The sequence below is a fragment of the Rhamphochromis longiceps genome, linkage group LG11 (genome assembly GCF_057381845.1).
Source record: "Rhamphochromis longiceps isolate RC_006_pf linkage group LG11, R_longiceps_female_GT1.1, whole genome shotgun sequence".
In the NCBI taxonomy this organism is placed as follows: Eukaryota; Metazoa; Chordata; class Actinopteri; order Cichliformes; family Cichlidae; genus Rhamphochromis; species Rhamphochromis longiceps.
Genome location: NC_140567.1, coordinates 27,274,305 through 27,288,779, shown reverse-complemented (window position 1 = coordinate 27,288,779; position 14,475 = coordinate 27,274,305). Strand labels below are relative to the sequence as shown.

General features: G+C 41.6%; 1 protein-coding gene across 3 annotated transcripts in view; it reads left to right on the top strand.

The window, feature by feature from the left end:
• Positions 1-14,475, top strand: part of cadm4 (cell adhesion molecule 4) — a 187,991-nt gene that overhangs the window by 131,563 nt on the left and 41,953 nt on the right. The window contains exon 1 of one of the 3 annotated variants that reach the window (XM_085423433.1): positions 8,581-8,728. The exons of 1 other annotated variant lie outside the window; for it this stretch is intronic. In XM_085423433.1, coding sequence (XP_085279559.1) covers positions 8,632-8,728 — 97 coding nt within the window. In that variant the 5' untranslated portion in view covers positions 8,581-8,631. Of the gene's footprint in view, positions 1-8,580; positions 8,729-14,475 lie in introns of those variants that run through there. One more of the 3 variants, XM_085423435.1, reaches the window with a different exon arrangement.

The following is a 14,475-nucleotide window of genomic DNA, read 5'->3' as shown; positions in this document are numbered from 1 at the left end:
CTCCTTGCGAGCCTGCTCGTCAGGAACAGAGCCGGCAAACTGATGAGTTTGTGATTTTCCTCCAGAGAGACGAAGAGAAAGAGGGAGAGAGAGCGAAAGGGGGAAAGAGTAAGAGTGACTCCAGTGCAAAGACCTGCTGTAAGGTCATAGTGAGAGAAGAGTCGAGCAAGAAAAGGATTGGAAAAACGTAACAGAGGAAGAGAGGGCAAGCAAGGCGGGAGCGAGAGACATACGAGTGAGGAGCGGGTGGAAAAAGCAACAGACACAACAGTAAGAGAGACAGAGAAAATGAAGGGATAGAAAGAGAAATGTGATAAAAAGCCACAAATGGTTCCACTGAGGCAGCGGGTGAAAGGAAAGATTATATCATGCAAGGGAGAAATTATCCCTTTGTTAGGCGTTAGTGAATTGGCGGAATGGGGGCAAAGCTGTTGGCAGGGCACTCCCCAGCGAGCTGGCCCATCGCTGCTCAATTCTAATTTTTTTTGGGTTGTATGGAAGCCCCAAACGCAATTTCATTGTTCTTGACAATGACAATAAATAAATAAATACTAAAATACTAATACTAATACTAATCACATACACTATGCCACGACAGCACACAGCTAACCTGTACCAGACCCTGTTTACAGCTACACATTCACACTGAAATATACAAAGCCTCTGCAGAGTGAATAAAAATGAAACATCATAAGCTGCAGCCTTGACAGGCTGATATCAACATCAGTATCACATCATATGAACATACCTGCAAAGTAAAGGGCAAGATAGTGAGCTGGTGCATACACATGCAGTCACTGACAGCCATTTGTCACACATGTACATATCAGGGAACAAAGGAGGGTTCCAAATACATAACGCACAAATGTTAGCACATGCAGTGGGGACACAAAGAAAAGAGACTGACACATGCAATGCAGCAGAGAAAACAGTGAGCGGGGAGTTGTACCCTGTCACTGGGAGGTACAATGCCACATGGATAATGAGTGTTACTCCCAGCAGGTAGCAGCGTAGCATGTGACTCATAGCGACACTTGTTCAGAGAACAGCTCAGAGAGTACGTTTTAGAGTTGGCAGGTAACAATGTTTGCATTTATCTTACTCAATGAGAGATAACTGAGCTTAGCATTCTGTAGCGCCACAGTAGGGCTCCTATGGCCATGCATAAAATGTGCGTGTAATGACTTGTTAAACTTAAACTGTGTATCTTTTTACATGCATGACAATGGCAAGGGTCTGGAGGAGATTTACAGAAAGTGCCAGGCTTGTATTAAAAAGATCCCAACTTTGCTGGTCAACATGCTTTACACTTTGCTCTACACCTTCTCTTTATCTGCGCAAATGAGAAACCCCGCAGCTACCTTGATTCCTCATGCTTTTTTTTGTGACTGCTAGTGTTACATATTTTATCTGCACTAACAAGGTCTATGGGGTCTTCTTACATGACCTGCATGATTCCAGGTTAACAACTTGCAAGTATGCAACTAAAGCTAATCTTTACTAAATGTCATTGGGTTTGCAGACATTACTTACAGGCACTGTAACTCTTGTCAAATACCAGGATGCTTTGGTACAATGCAATGCGGTCTTCTAAAATATACCATTTGGACTGATTATTGGTTTGCCAGCTATGTTTAATAGGAGAAGTAACTGAAGCTGAAATTATGCTTACTGGCAGTCTTTCAAGTTGATGAAATCCAACTTTCTTTTACAGCTCAGTGTAAGAAAGTTTTTCTTATCCAAAGCACGGGACTTGGACACCAGTATTCACGATTTTTGCCAAATTCACTTCAGCAAACCTGCAAACTCTAACTATGCTGCACGCTTGCTAAACTGAATACTACTAACTGAATATTTTAAGGAATGAGAATAGATCTGAAGCAGGTTTGTATTCCTTTTCAACAAGGCCTTTATGCTGCCTTTACTCGTGTGCTTTTTGTGTCTAAAACAAACATAAAATAGTTTTTAAATAGCATTTTGTTATGTAAAAATGAATAGGGCATAAGGAGAAGGAACAGAGTGATACTGGACATTTTTATACCTACAGTATAGGTCTGAATGATGCCATATAAATATTTTGCATTTGCAATTTAGCTTTGTTCAAAATGTGCATTTTCTTTACTTCTTTTTATAAATTGACTTAATTATTGCAACATAATTTTCCATGTAGGCTATGTAACTTTGCAAAATGTGAAAAGTACTTGAAAGAACTATACTGTTTGTACTGAGACATTTGATGACTCTGGGTATGTTAAGATGTTCAACTTGATCCTGTGCTTGAATTGGAAGAGCAAATTCATTCACTTCTTCACACATTTTTTATTATTATTATTGTATAGACACCCCTTGAGAAGTGAGTCATAACAGAAGTGAGTTTTTAGCATTTGTGTGAGTGCTTGATGTGAGAGGTGTTTTCTAGCTTTTGTCCAAATCATTTAAGAGTATCCCAATGTGCCACATCATTTGTTTCACAGAGTCATCTTGGAATGCTTCCTTGAAAAATGTTCGAAAAAGAATTGTCACTTAAAAAAACACATTGACAAACTATTCAAGTCAACAAACACAGGACTGTGGAAAAGCAGAAGAGGAAAATCAAGACATCGTTTTTGTCTGTGTCGCTAGGTATTTAGCATTTCTTGTGGTGTTTTTGGTATACAAAAAGTGCTCACAGGAATTCACAAAAATATTTGGTACGTGCTTAAGAAAACACTCTACTTGTTGTGGTAACAAAATCACACCAGCAGCTGTATTATTGACCAGTAGTTCCACATGCTGATGGTGATTGGACAGTCCTTGGGATACAAGTGCAACTTGAAGCTTGGAAAGATGCATTTTTTCAGCGATCATGATAAAGCAAAGCTTCACAATATGAATTAAAATGGAAGATTCCCCAGAGTTTTTTGTGGAGATAAATTGCAGTGAATTAACCAAAGACTGCATATTTCTAATAAAACATTCAGCTGGCTTGTTCCACTACAATAGCACCGGGCCATCAACACAATTCTTTATCTTCGTTTCTTGCAGTGTGACACTTGAGAGTGTTGTGGCTTAAAATTTGCCATGGTGGAAAAAAAGTATGCTAAAATTGCCAATTTTATGCGCGGTTGATGCATTGTAAATGCTTAATGGGACTAGAAATAACAATAGGATGTCTATATATGTCTACCTCAGCCCTGTTATGTCTTTCCCTCAACTCATAAAATCAGTGAAAAGAAACTGCCAGTACTGTTATCGACCATAAAGTGAGTTTAATCTCAGGGTTAACTATACATACACAAAGCAGAAAGCTATGACAAAGCAGTGTTTTATTTATTTACTCGGAATAGACAAATGTGTCAAGTAGGAAGTATCTGAATAGGCTACTTCCTCTATAAATGTGCTCAGAAACATCAGTGAAATTGGCTCCGAAGGAATACTGCCTCTATAAATGCTTTTAAAAGTAGAGAGGTTTACCATTTTAGGTAGAAAATATCAACTAAAATGCGCAGTCTTTACACATAACCTATTTCCATGCAAACTACGTCATTTCAGACAGCCAGTGATTCAAGCCCCAGTATCGGTTTTGCATTCTTATGAGCCTGTCGTGTTGTGAGCAGCATTGACTTTTATTTATTCGCCAGCCCCCAATGTCAACAAACAGTGAAAATAAAGAAAATCAAAACTTTCTAATCCTAAATTGTGTAAAGAAAGGCTGTTGGTGTCATTCGAAAGCCACCCCAATGATCGGGCCATATTGATCCCTTTGCCCAGGAGTGTGAGGTGAGCTGGAAGTAACCTGAGCTGTGCCTCCAGAAAATGCAGTCACTGATAGTGTCAAATAGATTGAGGAGCTGTGACTTTTCTAATTAGAGTTCAGAGCAAACCCAGCTGGATTAGCTAGTGCATGGCTCTAGGGTAGCTATTAACACCAAGTCAACCAAACAAGAAATCAGAAAGATGAGAGGAGAAAGAGAGCAGAGGGCCAGGGAGAGGCTGATTGAGCTTGTCAGGCCCGATATGAATGTACTCAGAGCTCGGTCAAAATAGTTTTTTTTCCCTTTTTTTTTTTTTTAAAAACAGATACATGACCTGCAATTTAGAATTTCTGATGTTCTCCTTGTAAATTCCTATTCATTTTGTAGTATCTCAAACAGCAGCTGCAAATAGATTTTTTTTATTTCTTTTTCATTTTTTTGCGTACACTGAATAAAACCCAGAGGATATTACTCAATCAGGACAGTTCAGATAACATTTGGTTTTTGTGACTTTCTCGTAGTGTAGGGCTTTGTAGCAGCTCATAAAACAAAATCTATAAAGCAAGAAAACTCACACGTTTCTGAATATGCAAATTTAACGTACAAATTCACGTGCCTGTGTTGTTGCCACACTAACAGCCTACTTGAATCTTAATTTGACTTATTTTACCTTTCAGGAATACACCCCCTCCTCCTCCTCCTCACTTTGACAGTTAATAAACCTACAAATTTCATGCTTACATAGACACATATACATATGCTCCACCTCTACGAAGACATCACCACCTCGTGCTTAGGCGCACACATACACTCATATGTTCCAAACCCACTCGCCTCAACCTCAAGGGAGACATAAGAAATAAATTCGACACTTCCGCTTACCCAAGAAGCGCCTTAAGGACAAAGAGAAATTTAATCTCGGATAAGCCTCCCGATAGAATCTCTGCATTAGCCCTCTGCTGCTGGTTCACAGCTATCCCATCAACCCTTACCTCCCACACCTTGGCACAATTCCCCTGCATCCCTCCTCCTCAACACTGATTTTTTTTTATTTCCTCTCCTTCTCTCCCTCCCTTTTCTCACCACTTCTTTTCACTCACCTGCTTCCTGCTTTGTCATTAAATTCAGTTTTCTTCACCTCACTGCTAATCTTTCCTCTTTTACGTCCCTCTTGTCTCCTCATGACTTGTCCATCTCATGCCTTCACAGTCTCTTCCCATTCTTCCGGTGAGGCTGCATCTGTTCCCAGGTGTGGTACATACTGTATATATCTATATTTCTGTTCCTCTCCCTTGTCGGAGAGCTTTAATACCATTGGTATTAAATGCTGGCACGACCTCCTCGGCATACTTAAGCAGGCAGTTGTAAGGCTGTTTGAGTGCTTAATATTTTCAGCACGCTGCTGACTTAAGCCCCTTAAGTGCTTTGGCAACACTTATTCCACGGTGGCACCAATGAAGCCCATTAAAAATTTGATTTGGATGAGAGAGAGGGGGAAAAAGGGAAAAAAAAAGAGGAAGGGGGATAGGGGACACAATTTGCCATTACTTCCATTCCTTCCGCACACACTGCGACAAAAACAAATACACCCATCAGGGGGTTGCCCACACAGGGACTTTGCAGACAAACAAATACGCACATACTCACCAGTTGTGGGTATGATTTGCAATGTGTTCTTTTTGTCTGTAATTATGTCCTTAGTTAATCTATAAAGTACATTGCCATGACCCTATTTTGATAAAAGCTCTTGATAAATAAATTTGACTTTATTTGACTTGATGATAGGGAACAGCGTGTTTCAAATTAAATGCATTAAGATGTTTGTAAATACAGCTTGTGGCACATTAGGACCGATAGTTTATGATTAGTTGATTAAGAACAAGTAGAGGTGCTATTATAAAAGCAAAGCTGTGTTGCTTTTCGCTTTTTACAGGACAATGAATGTCAAAGACGCAGAGTCTGCTGCAGTTAGCTTTCACTATTGGCTTTGTATTGCAGGTTTTATTGCCAATAGCAGTAATGATAGTACATGAGCTTGAACAAAGGAATTTCATTATACACAATGTGGTGAAACAAAATTTACTGTCAGGTTGGTCTAGCTGTTAGCAATGATTTCTGTTTCATCAGTATAAAAATATGGAGCCGATACTTTTTGATGGGCCAAACTCGCATCAGCGTAACTCATATATACTCATAGTCATGTTCATTTTTCCTTTCTCCGCATCCAGTTTGAATTACAAAGACAAAAAACACGTACCCACTTCTTGTCAGCAGACAGCCATGTGCATCGCTGCAGCCATAAAAAACGCCCATTTAACATAAAGAGGCACTATGATGCCTCTGTTCGTGGCTGCATGGATAAATTAATGGCTAGTAGATAGTGAAAGGGCTAAACAGTCAACCAAATGTACACTCTTCTTCAGTCAACACAGAACAGTCAAGCACAGTTCACACACGCACACACACTGCCACTGTTTGTTGACCTGAAAGGCATCCATTGTCACTGCTTCCATCCACACACAGACATCTCTAACCTTCACAAAATAGTATGCCAAATATGCAGACACTGATCCCACACTGACACACGCACACAGAGTCTAAGCAAGGAGAGGGAGGCCAGGCTTATATAAGCAAGTGAACGACAGAAAACAGACAGATGGATTTGATCAGCAGTGATAGCACGCTGGGATTATGACAGTTTTCATAGATCAACAGGAAAGAAGCAAAACGAGGACAAGTTGTGGGAACTAACTAGCTTCTGCGGACCAGAGGATTAAAAGAAGAGGACAGAGAACGGGCGCTAGAATGGATAAACTAAGCACGATTTGAGATCAGTTTTAACAAGTGGATAGACTTTGTTTCCATCTGAGTGCTGCAAGGCCTTAGACCTGCCAGACCCGAGCTGCTGGTGTACACCAACACAGAGTAATTTTCTCAGCATCAGCCAGTTGACCAATGAAGTCAGCGCTGTAGGGAAGATTGGCGATGATCCGCTTTCAGCTTTGCCAGGAGTGTCAGAGCAATCACCGTTAGAGCTCATTGTGTTTGCAGTAGCACAGAGAGTGAGAGAGAAAGCAGACAGTGTGTAGTAATCTAAGGATGACACCCGCACTTTATTCCATCAGATAGTGCTCAGTGAGGTGTGCGGTGCAGCTCGCTGCGCTTTGTCTCTACACTACAAACACACACACATTAAGCACTCACAACTACACACACACAAACACACCAGAGCCACACACTTACACAGACCAACAAGGCATCAGGTCCTGACAATCAGCGAAACTGTGTCTGGACCTTGAACACAGCAGGGTTTGAGATCAGTGTGTTTGAGCGAGAGTGTAACTGGAGTGCACCCAGGCGCCGACTGCAGCCAGTGGAACACGTTAGAAAGGAAGCGTTAGGAACGCCGATGCTGCATGATTAAACTGTCCGATAACCTGTGATTATTCAGAGAAGTCTAAAATTACCGTGTAAAATCTCTGTCCATTTGCGCTGCAGTGTGTACATGATAGCTCATCTGCAAAGTTCTAGCATCCAAGCGAATAATGGTAGAATTCTTGTGAGGATCACGTGCAAGTCTCCGGGGTAATATAGCATACCAAAATATGTAGCATCTGAATGTAAAGCATCTTACAACAGTTTTGTTTAGTGCTTTGCAAGTTCGTTCTTCTACACAGGGCAAGCACTTTCACTCTGTCTTTTCAGCGCTGCACTCGAGCTCAATGGATTTTATTTAACCTTGGCTATCTCTAGATGAGTTGCAGTAAGATAGTGTCTCAGTCTCTCAAGAGGTCTGGATGGTTTGGTATTAGCTCTAAGGAACATTGACTTCTCTGCCTACTGATTTGTTGGGTGAGAAGTGCTGAAAACCTTGTCTAACTCATTAAAATACAATCTGTTTGAGGATGAACGTTGTTGCCCTAGATTCTTCTGTCCTTAAGGGCATAGCAATGGAGATGGTTCTATTTTGAAAGTTGTAATATTGTCAACACCAGCAGAGAAAATCAGACCTGCTTTGGATGTCAGTTTCTTGTGCTTTATTTGACTGAAATATTGTAATACTGATGGTTTATTTCCCTTAAATAAGTGTGGTTTGACCCAATGGAGACAGGTTGCCTATTTGTTGTTGTGGTTAACTGTGTGGCTCATTATTGCTCAGACCCTGCTATAAGCTCCAAGTGTGACGCTGTAGTATACAGCTGAAGAATTAATTAACCTGTACCTCATTCAGTTAATTGCATAGCTGCCATTACTGAATACTCTTGTTAGTATACGGTCTGTTTGGCATTGTTTTTCTCAGTTTATTGATTTTGAGAATCTCAGACTTTGGTCTCAGGAGACTTAAAGCGCTACAATAAAAAATTACATTTTCTTTAAATTGAACTGAGCCTCTGTAGGACTTTGCAGTGGCAAATCTCCTGCATTACATGGAATTAAAACAATGCATATTCTAAATTCTGTCTAAGGAACACAAGGAGCTATAGTCAACAAATGAACTTTGTTGCTGTAAGCTTTTCTCTGTGTGCATTGTGATATAGTGTCTAAATCGCTTGCTCTATAATTGCTCTGAGCTCTGGCAAAACATTTGTGTGTTGCGTGCAAACGCTGGCTAGAAGTCAGTCTTGTGTGGCTTTGTTGCTAAGGTAGTTTCTTTGCATGTGCTTGGATGCTGTATAGCAGTTTGTCCTCATACAACAACAGTTAGCATGTGCATTTGTTGGCATTGTTTTTGAGAACAAATCCAATTGCATATATGTGTGTGTGTGGACTGGTTTGTCAGTAGCAGTGCAGGCAGGGTCACAAAGGAGCCATTGATCAAACAGTCACAGTCACAGCCACACACACACATACACACACACGCGCATTTATACATACAAACACAAGTTCTCAATACACAATGAGGCCTGTCCGAAGCTCTGTCCTCTGCCGCCTCCTTCCTGCTCCTTACTCTCTTGCTCTGCGCAGCCTAGTTCTGGTCCTGCTCTGCATCACTCGTAAGTCCTGCACTTATTCACATGAACTCACACCCACATACTGGTTAAATGAAATGCGCACAGTTGTTTCTACTGCTACTCACTAAGTAAGTCAAGGAAGCAAGCATTTCATTTTCACTTGTAAACACTCTTAGTATAGACAGTATACATCAGTGTAATTTACATTTTAACTCCCTGCAGATATTCATCCAAATGTTGTATAAAAAGAATAAGTCATAAGTATTTGGTGTCCAAATGTGCAAAAAACTAAAAATTCCAAGATTTGACCAAGGGACAGTAACACACAATGAAATCATTTTTCAGTGTACTGGTAATTATACTGATCAGATGCAACATTGCAACTATATTGTGTACGACCCCATTGTGCTTCCAGAACAACTCTGACCCACTGGGACATGGAGAAGGTGTCGTGTGGGTGTTAGCATTGGATCCTTTGGGTCTTGCGGGTCGGGGTTACTCAGTGCTTTTGATTATGTTGCTGCTCAGCCTAATTTAAGTTTGGTAATTGCATCTAAGGTTAAAGAGAGACAAAATGAAGACAAGCATGTATCCCCATGAGATGAAGAGACTAGGGAATAACTTGAGGACTTAAGGAAAGCAAATGAAACATAGAGAAAGCAAGAGTGTGGTTCAAGAACCTAATGTGAGAACGTTAGACCCACAGAGTATGAGAGAATGGTGCAAGAGTGAAGTGCAAGAGACAAATATTGAGAGAGAGCCAGACTGACACAAGGAAAACACGATTTGGCCAGACAGACACTTGTACTGTATGTGAGGGAGGCAGGGAGCCGCAGAGGCAGAAAAAGTGAAATGGAAAGACAGAGATGGAGAACAGTGCACTCTGTGTGTGTATGGAAGAAAGACAGAGATGGAGCGGATGGTACAGAGATGAAACAAGACACTAAAAGACCTCAAAAAGAGTTGCATGAGATTGAGATTTGAAGCCAAGAGATGATTGATTGAACACAAACCAGAGCAGTAGATGAAGTGGAGTGAGATCAGCAGTAGAGTTGCTGCTGTGCTATTAATACCTCCTGTCATTATTATTATGAATTTAAAGCAGAGGAGATGTTGTTTCCCTGCTACTCACTAGTAAACAATATCCTTTTCCCTTCATTTAAAAATTCTATTACTTTTGAAGTGACATTAATAGTGATGGTACTATGATGGAATGTAGAGGGGGTCTTGGGTTGGGGTAACAAGTGGGGAATAATCTATATGGAGAAGGAGTTTTTGTGTTGGCAGTCAGCTTTTGGCAGTCGGGGTTTAAATTTCAAGCCAGCAAAGCAGTTTCGAGTTGTGCCTTCAATGAGCATTCACATACACTCTCTCGCATGCGCCATTTCAAAGGAGTACGCACACATGATTTTAAATACATGCACATATCAGTGCATTCTATTTCCCACACATACACATCCATGAGTTTCACACATATGATATTCCCAATATACACACACCAAAGGAAAATTTTGAAGGGGTGTTAAAACCAGTGCTTTTGGCTGTGTTGAATCTCCAGTGTAGTTGCCGTGGTTGTAACAGCCTTGTAAATTTCCTTTAAGCTGCTGTTGGGGTATGTGTGGTGGCCATTGTTGCAGGGTTGTTGGGACTGTGACAGACTCAGGCCGTAAAACGCTGCAGAGTAGATGGAGCTAACCAGCTTTGGCTGTCAGAAAATGTGGGGAAAAGGAGGGGAAAGAAAAGAGAGAAAGAGATGGTAATTTGTGAAGCATAAGAGGAGGTGAATAAGGGAGCAAAAAGAGTAATGGGATGGGTGGACAAGGGGAGCAGAGAGGGCTCAGACAGATACAATTCAGTGGGGGAGGAATGAAGAAGGTATGGGACAAGGCAGGGATGAGGTGATTGAAATACGCTAAAGGGCTAGAGAGACCTAAAGATGCAAAGGTCAAAATGAGAAATGTGTTGAAAGGAGGAGAGGAGGTGTGAGGAAAAAAAGGGGGATGAGAGCAGTAAAATAATAAGATTTCAGTGCAATGGAGGATGGAGGCAGTGTGACTAGGGAGCAAAATCAGAATGCTAAAAACGGGATTTGAAATATGTAAATAAATGAAAGTAAATGTTTCTAATGAGAGGTCAAGAGTGAAAAGAGACAATTTTATGCTGATTTGCTGATTAGCAGTGCAGTTCTAATAGCACACCATTGGTTGATGGATGAAATGAGGTCTAAAGTTTCTGCTGGAGAGAGAGAAAGAGAGAGAGATTAAGAAAAACACAGAGAAAAAAAGAGGGTAGGATAGAGGGACAGGGCTGAGCTATATGACAAGTAATTAAGAGATGAGAAAGTAGAGAAGATGAAAGAGGGGAAACTGAAACATTTGGTCTCTTGCTCCACTTATTTTTGTTTTGCCCTCTTGTCCCATTCATTCCTCTCACTTTTTTCTGTCTTCCCCTTGCTCCTTCTCTTCCCCTCTCCCCGCACACTATAAAAACAGCATGATTATGCTGCAGACTTGAGCTGCAGAACAAATCACATTTAGGGAAGGAGAGTGTGGAGATGGAACCAGCAGAGAGGCAGGAAAAGATTCCCACTGAGTCACAAAAAGAGAAAGAATGAGAGAGATTGCAAGGGGAATGAAAGCATATTGGAGTTCAGAATGAAACTATTGCAAAGCCAGGAAAAAAACTACATGAAGAAAGAAAAAGAGAGAGGGAGAAAGAGTTTAGAGACCAGAGATAACAGGGAAGATTTAAAGAGAAAAAAGTTGCAAAAATTCTCCTGAGGCCCAGGAGAGAAGCGGAAAGGGGACCTTTAGGACAGCATTAATGAAGAAGATGCATGATGAACGATGCAATAAAAGATAAGAGAGATGAGAAGGAGAAAGAAGATGGGCCGAAAGGAGAAGGAACGCTGAATGACGAAGAATCAGGGATTAGATAAGGCAAAAGGTGGGGAGGAGATGGATGGAGAGACTCTGGGTTTAAATAAAAAGAGGAAAGAGGGAGATGTGAGAATGAGATTAGACAAGAAGACAGCGGGAGGAGAGAATTATGAGCTGTGGATGAAGTAAAAAATCGGGGACAGGGTAGTACACTCAAAAACTGAGAAGAAAGTGTGAGCTTAGGAGGGGAAAAGAGGACTTCAGAAAGGGACTGAACAAAGGTAATGAGAGAGACGACAGCGAGATTTGTAAAGGATTATGTATTATTTATGTACAGGGAGAATTTTTTTTCTTGGAACTGGATTTGATTCTGCCTCCCTGTGAGATAAAGCGATAATTTTAGACAGGGAAGAGAAAGAGGGGAGAGGGAACGGGAGAGAGTTGCGGGTCTGCAGTGGGAGGTTTGGAGTGGAAGAACGTCAAAGTCAGCTTTTTCATAGAGTCGGAACGCTGCAAAACTCTGTGATTAACCTAGAGCAAGTGTTCGTACACACATGCTCATAAATATACACTCACGCATATAAACACTGCACACTTCATTTGCATACATACCGTAGAAACCGACTTGCCTCGCAGACTCACGGGATAACGCAAGATAAAAATATGTACATCCAGATGGGAAGTGATGGAGAAGTTGCCAAAGGACGAGCCCTTATGAGTGGAAACTATGAGCTGCTGTTATTGTTTTAATTAAAGCAGTAACAACATCAGGGGTTATGCATTGTAGTCTACAGCACCAGTTCCCTTGTAAATCCGTGACCAGCATGCAAAGAAAACACAAGCTCTTGGCCCTCGTCCAGTTGAAAGATAATGACAGATAATGAATAGGGAGACAGTGACTGCACTTCTTCAAGGATACATGAGGGCTTGTTTGGGGCAAATGGAGACAGTTCATCTCTTATGTGGCTTGTCTTTCTGTTCAATCTTCACCTTTCTCCACCTTCAAAGACATGGAGAGAGTGAGTTAAGGGGAGAGTGATACCAAGTGAGAGAGACGCAGCAAGGCCGTAATTCAGCCTGCTAACCCTGCACCAGTGAGACAGTTTCTAGAATTTACCGTGACCAAGGGTGAGCCAGCAGTCCACCTGGCTGCCTCCCAAATCCCCTTCTTTTAGCTCTCTACACCTCCTTTCATCCCCTCACTCTGTCCCACTACCCACCGGCTCCCTTGGCTAATAACTCACCCTATTGTGGGACCATTAGGACGGGTCCCTTGTCTTATGAATTTGCCTGCCTATTATTTATTTATTTGTTTATGTATTTTGAAATGATGGCCCTTCTTGGATGTCTCCTGCCATAGTAAATAAGGGCTTCTATTTTCTTTTCCAGGGCTGTGACAGCGGGGGCAGTGGCATGGGAAATGATAGGAATTTCACTGCTATAAAATACTGCCCCCGCTTGGTTGGAGAGAGAAGTGATTGTTTTTGCTCCCCATCCAGTTTTATTTATCCACTGCCATAACCGTCAGTGCACTACCATGATATCGATTGCACTCGCCATTCTCTCTTAATACGAGTCGACGCTTGTGGAGTATTTTATTATGGGCACAGATTTTAATGGGGCCGAGATTAATACCTCTGTCACAGAGGTTGATTCCCTCCCCCTCCTTCTCATTCCCTCTGTGGATTGTACCATGCTGGTGATCAGAGGCACAGGCTCATGGCCTTGATGTGAATGGCAGCCTATAAAACCTACAGTCAAACTAAAGTGCTGTACCCAGCTGCGTTACGAGCGGGAGTTGAAGAATATGCGTCATCTCTCGCATATTTCGTCCAGCCCCCACCAGCTGCATTATTATACCCGAACCATCACTTCCTAACTCCCTGCTATCATTTCCTGGTTAGAGCCCTCATTCCCCGCCATCTCTATATCCCTCTGCTCTTTCGTTCTCTTTGCTGAGATTGATCATACACCAGCATGCAGCAGGTGTTTCTGGGTGGCATCTCTCAGAAAGCAACTGCGGATGTCAGTCATCACTGATGCATAAGCCACTAATGAGTTTTAATTTTTATTTTTCTTTCCCGCTTTTCTTTGTGCTTTACCGCCATCCCACCACAGCTAATTTTCTTTGAAGAGGTGACAGCTGTCAGGAGAAGTGGGTGTACAAATGGACAGCTAATTAGTTTCTCTGGCCTCAGCCCAGAAGCAAACTTTTGACCACTTTCTGTCTTGCTCTTAAGGGCACGCTTTCTGTTGGTTCCGATGGGTCACTAGTCACGCGCAGACCCGGCACTGTTTTTGTCAGGATGCGCAGCAGCGCTTTTGCAATTACATCTGTTTAAGACAATGGTGGCCAAGCCCAGTTTCTATGGTGATGAGTAATAACAGCCATTAGAAAAATAATTGGGATGGCAGTGGCAGGCCCTGATGGCCCCCGATATGAATCACAATATTGATGCAGAGAATGAGAGCAATAATGACTACAATTAGTGGTAATTGTCAAGATTTTTTTCTCCATTCCATAAAGTATTAGAGTCTCCTTTGTCTTTATTCCCCCTTGGTTTCTTTCTGACTTCAGTTCAATATCCATTGTGTCTCTGTGTTTCCCCTGACGTGATGAATGTGTAGGCTTTGAGTATTTCATTAAAAAAGATTATAATCAAAGGGGGATTAGATTTGGATGAAGTTCCAGGGATCAGATGATGTCAAAGTAGCTTAATTGCAATATGTTAACACCTGCATATGCACAGCCAGTGCACACACAGACATGCATGCAAAACGTGCTCAGGACACACACTCTGTTGCAGATATAGACATTTATTTTGGCCCAAAGCAGTCAAGTCAGCAACTCCTACTACAGCAGCTGCCGTCTGTTTGTCTCACAACATTTCTTGCTTTCTGAAGGTGTTT